The sequence below is a fragment of the Sitodiplosis mosellana genome, unplaced genomic scaffold (genome assembly GCF_009176505.1).
Source record: "Sitodiplosis mosellana isolate CC-2019 unplaced genomic scaffold, AAFC_SMos_1.0 Smas_scaffold_4923, whole genome shotgun sequence".
Lineage (NCBI taxonomy): Eukaryota > Metazoa > Arthropoda > Insecta > Diptera > Cecidomyiidae > Sitodiplosis > Sitodiplosis mosellana.
The window spans coordinates 1-5,574 of NW_022600165.1; the positions used below are offsets into that span (position 1 = coordinate 1).

At 39.6% G+C, this 5,574-nt stretch overlaps 1 protein-coding gene across 1 annotated transcript; it reads right to left on the bottom strand.

Moving 5' to 3' along the window:
• Nucleotides 1-113: 113 nt before the first annotated feature.
• LOC129572420 (uncharacterized protein K02A2.6-like) lies at nt 114-4,040 on the bottom strand. The gene has a single exon (XM_055452386.1). It carries the CDS (start codon nt 4,038-4,040, stop codon nt 114-116), a length of 3,927 nt encoding a protein of 1,308 aa, XP_055308361.1.
• Between the last annotated feature and the right edge of the window lie 1,534 nt (nt 4,041-5,574).

Here is a 5,574-nt window from a genome sequence, read left to right on the forward strand (position 1 = left end):
TAGAAAAGACGTCTGTAGTAAAGTACGGTGACAACTAAACTAAATGAATAAACAAGGATATGTTGATTAGAACATAAGACTACTTGATATTCAACACCCCCCCTTTTAAATTTTTAATATCGTTTTCTCAATTGGTTGGTGTGAGCTCGAATTGTTCTGTTTTCAGTTTCAACACGATAGTTGACCATTCCGATTTTCTCTGCTATTTTCCCCTCTTTCCACGACCAAGAATTGTTTTTGTGTATTTTGACCCAAACAGCATCGTTGATATTGTAGTTACGTTGAATTGCACCATGTTTCAAGTTGTAATCATGTTCCATTTTGGTATTACGGTCAAGAGATTTTCTGGGCTGTGGTCTCAGTAGATCGAAAACGGTTCTAATTTTTCGACTGAAAATTATCTCAGAAGGCGATAATTTTGATGGACAATTTTCGTTTGGAGTTGTTCGATAATTGTTCAAGAAATTATCGAGACTTTCGTCGATGTTGCCTTCGTTTGATAGTTTTTTCAATGAACGTTTCAATGTGTCAACGGAACGTTCAACTTGTGCATTAGACATCGGTGAATAGGGGCTTGTCTTAAAATGCTGGATTCCTGCTGAGTTGAAGAAAGCTTGGACTGACTCAGCGGTGAAATGTGTTCCGTTGTCGGATGTTACAATTTCAGGCAAACCGAAGCGAGCGAACGTTGATGATAAAATTTTCAGTGTTGCTGCCGCTGATGCTCTTGATGTTTTAACGATTTCAGGCCATTTCGAATAGGCATCGATTATCAGCAGGTAAAAATTACTTTTAATTGGGCCTGCATAGTCGATGTGGATCCTTTCCCATGGTTTCGATGGTAACGGCCAAGAACTTAGTGTTGTTTTCGTGGGCGATTTAGCTGCTGATGCACAACTGGAACAGCATTTGACGAATTGTTCGATTTGATTGTCAATGTTTGGCCAGTAAACATACGATCGAGCGAGATTTTTCATTCTCACGATGCCTGAATGACTCTTATGAAGTTGTTTAATCATTCGTTCACGGAGAGCGTTTGGTATGACGACACGGTCTCCGAAAAGTACAATTTGATTCGAGACTGACAAAAATTCACGACGATTGTAGAATAGACGAAATTCAGCATCCCAGGAATCGGTAAAATTTTTCCAGTGTGAAGAAATTTGCTCAATAAGTTGTTGCATTGACGGGTCATTGGAGTAAGCTTTTACCAATTGCTCGTACGTTATTGGTGACGCTTGAAGATTTGTCGTGATGACTTGAAGAATTTTTTTCTCAAGTTTCAATGAAGCAATGACATATTCTTCATCTGAGAGATTGGTATTTTGAACGATCAACCGAGATAACACGTCGACATAAGCAAAAGACTCGGTGTTGATGTATTTGATTTGGAAATTGTATCCCAACAAAATGACGGCCCAACGGATGAGTCTATTGGCTGTGTGAATTGGGATTCCCTTTTTGTTGCCGAAAATTGCAAGCAGCGGCTTGTGATCGGTTTCCAAAGTAAAACGACGTCCAAAAATGTATTTGTGAAATTTCTTCACTGCGAAAATCAATGCTAGACCTTCTTTTTCGATTTGACTGTACTTTTGTTCGGCTGGTTGAAGGGTGCGAGCTGCAAATGCAATCGGCCTGATTGTAAAATCGCTCATCACATGTTGGATTGAAGCTCCAATTCCTTTGTTGGATGCATCAGCTGAAACGATGATTTCCAATTGTGGGTTGTAATGCGTTAACAACATGTTAGAAGATAGTGATTTCTTCAGTTGATTGAAGGAATGCTGTTGGGTTTTGGACCAAAACCATTCGATGTCTTTTCGAAGTAATTCTTCTAACGGTGCTCGTAAGTTGTGAACGTTTTTGATGAATTTACTGTAATAGTTAACAGTACCCAAAAATGATCGGAGTTCAGTCAAATTGGTTGGCTCAGTCATTTCTTTGATGGCTTCAATTCGGCTTGAATCAGGTTTTACTCCGCTTTTGTTGACAATTGAGCCCAAATATTTGATTTCGGTGAATGCAAATTTGCATTTTTCGAGTTTTAAGCGAAAATCAAATTCTTGAATTCGATTCATCAAAGCAAACAATGCGTCGTCATGCTCTTTTTGTGTTTTTGCATATACAAAAATATCGTCCATGAAGCAGATGACATTTTTCAGTGGAGCGATGAGCTTATCCATGACTTCTTGGAATAAAGTTGGTGCAGGTTTTATTCCGAAGCTAAGACGATTGTATTTAAAAAGTCCGACATGAGTGTTGATGACGAGAAGTTTGCTTGATTCTTCGTCCATTTCGATCTGAAGGAAAGCGTCAGATAAGTCGATGTGACTGAAAAGCGATGAGCCGTTGAGTTTCGCGAAGATGTCTTCCGGTAAAGGTAGCGGATAATGATGGTCTTCGAGTGCTTCGTTGAGACCAGTTGAAAAATCTCCACAGATGCGTATTTCACCAGTTTGTTTCAATTTTGACACGATGGGTGCTGCACAATTGGATGTTGTGATTGGTGTAATTACGCCTAAATTTTGAAGACGTTTTAGTTCTTCTTCAATCAGCGATTGGAAAGCGAATGGTGGAGGGCGATACTTGATGAATGGTGGGTAGTTGTTTCCTTTCAAGGTTAAGTGTGCCTTGAAATTCTTGCATCTGCCGAGAGATTTTTCAAAACAAGATGAGTACTTTGATTGCAAAATTTGAGTATAGTCATCATGTTTTTTGATGTGAAAAACTCTTTCATTCAAGCAGAAATCGCTGAAAGGCTTGTCCCACAGGTCGAACAGCTCGAGAAGATCGTTTCCAAATACGTTGAGGTCTTCGTTGCGTGAGACAAAAATTGTAGAGCGTTTCGTTTTGTCCAAAAATTCGATAGTGCAATCGACTTCTCCGATCATATCGAGTGGTTGGCCAGAAGCGTTGTCGGGTTCCAATGTTGTAGGACGAATTTTGAAATTCATTTTCTTGCAGACTTCTTCTGAAATCACTGATACATCGGCACCGGAGTCGACTTGTAGAATAAGCGTTCTGCCGTTGACAACAATTTTAACGTATTTGCGCTTCGAATGAGTTTTAATTACGTTGATCCGGATACTGGATACTTTCGATTTGGAGTAACTTCTTCCAGTAGGAGTAAATTTGGAGTTGTCTTTGGATGATTCACCGTTGGTTTTGCTTTCATCGTTCAGTTTCTTCCTGCAAAACTGGACCCAATGTCCGTTGATGGAGCAAAAGCTGCATTTAGATTTAGCGGCTGGACATTGATTGTCTTGATGAATTCTTCCACAGTTATTGCAGTTGTCAGAGCTTGCTTGTGGTTTTGGCTTATTTTTCTTTGAAAAATGCCGTTTTTTCTTCGACACTTGGTTTACTAGGATTGACAAGTCAGATCCCAAAGGTTTAGAAATCATCGAAGCATCCTTTTTCAAGTTAATGAGTCGTCCATACTCATCACTTAATTTCTCGAGTGTTATTTTGTCATGCTCGGTTTCAAGCTTGGACAAAAGCTTTGTTCGGATGTCGAGGTCTTTGGTCGATGATAAACCAGCGACGAAAATGAGGCACTTGAATTGGTCGATGGACATTTTTTGTAGTTCAAAGTCCTCGCAAGCTTTATTCACGTTCCCCATGTAATCCAAGTAGTTTGTTTCATCAGTTTTGCTGATTTTAAAGCATTTATAGCGCGTTTTGAATAGCGATTCATGCTTTCCGAAAATTTTTGTGAGTTTTTCGACAGTTTCAGCAAATGAAAACTCGGATGAAACTTTGGGAAGAATGAAGTTGATGTACCTTTTATGAGCGGCTGTTTCTAATTTTCGAAGCAATAAACGGACTTTAGCTGCATCGTCAAGGTTGGCAGCGTCTCGGTCAAAAAAGTCTTGAAAGCGGCGGTACCAGTTTTCGAATATACAGTCCGTTTCTGGATCGTAGATGAATTCGGTTAGCGATGTAGACAATGCTTCGATTAGAAATTCTGGATCGGTTGTTTTACGGCCGGCTCCGACGAGATTTTCTGTTGAACTGTGACTAGATGGATTTTTGAGCATTCCGAGGATTTCAACGATAGTACTTTGAGTGTGGTTATCTCGAAGTTCTTGTTTTTGGATGAATTCTTTGAAGAAATTCAGAAATTCTTTGTTGAATTCACTCATTTTAAAGTTGAAAATTGTGCGGAGGTTCTTTTTTATTTAAAAGAATAAGCTATGTCGCCAAATATGTTGTGTATTAGAAAAGACGTCTGTAGTAAAGTACGATGACAACTAAACTAACTGATTTATTTATTTTTAAGCATTACATTTAAAACAAGGATATGTTGATTAGAACATAAGACTACTTGATATTCAACAGTACTGAGGGACATTTCCGAAGAGATTGCCCGAATTTGAAAAAGAAAAAAGGAAATCATGAGGCGATGATTCTCCTTGAGTGTGATTGAGAGTGGAGGAGACGATTGGTTTCTGGATTCCTGTGCCACGTATCACATGTGTAGCAACAGATGGTTGGTTCACGAATTATCGCCTGCTTCGTGTGCAACAGGAGGTAACGGCTGGCAACGGCGAACCGATGAACGCAATTGGAATTGGAGATATTTTTTGGTCGATGTATGATTAAGCATCCCAGATCGCCCGGATAAATCCGGGTTTGCCCGGATTTTCATGGCGAAACCCGGCCAAAAAATCGCCCGGCCCGGATGCCCGGATATTGCCAAATTTGCCCGGATTTCGCTCGGACTTTTCAAAGGAATAGATCCGAATTTCGCTCTTGTTTTTCAAAAAAATTCAGTATTCTCTCATTTTTTCACAATCATAATTGCAATGATTTAATTTTGTTTTGGAATAAATTACGTTAACTCTCAAAAATTATAAGCAGTTTTTTGGACAAAAAACGAGTAAATAAAAAACACCAAAGGTTGAGTTAACCAAAATCAATTTCACGAAGAAATCAATTTCACACACGAAATCGAGGCCGAAGGAAACATCAACTTGTTGGATTTAAATTTAAAAAGAAATGCCAACGGAGAAATTGGAATCGGTGTTTACCATAAACCAACAAGCACTTTGAGATACGTTCCGAGCAATGCTTACGCTCCGTAATATATGAGTAGATCGACGTCGCAAGCAAATGCATATCAGTTTGCATTTGGTTGTCGTCACGATCGGATTAAAACAGAAACAAAAACAAAAAGTGAAAATTCCGGGTGGCAAAAGCGGAGCATGTATCACGGAGGACGGTAGTCCGACAAGTGACGCACCATAGACTGTGCATTTCAAGCCAAATATCAAAAAATGCCAGTTTTTGCGTCACGAGTATATATACAGTAAATATGCTATTTTCTCAGGACACTATTTGGGCCCGGCATGTTAGGTACCGTTGGAAAGGTCTTGGCCCAAATAATCGGAAACACCATATCCCCCATGTCTAAAGTGTGGTCTAGGCAAAAATATAGCGTTTGGAAAATTTCGATAAATTTTCAAATCTATACCCATATCTTACGAAGGACGCCCAGGGGGTGATCTGAGAGAAGCTCCTCCTCGCCACCTTTCCAACGCCGGTCTAAGTGCCCCGATTGGTCCAAAAAAG

Coding starts and splice junctions, on each gene's coding strand:
- LOC129572420 (XM_055452386.1), bottom strand. CDS start 4,040: ATGCTCAAAAATCCATCTAGTCACAGTTCAACAGAAAATCTCGTCGGA.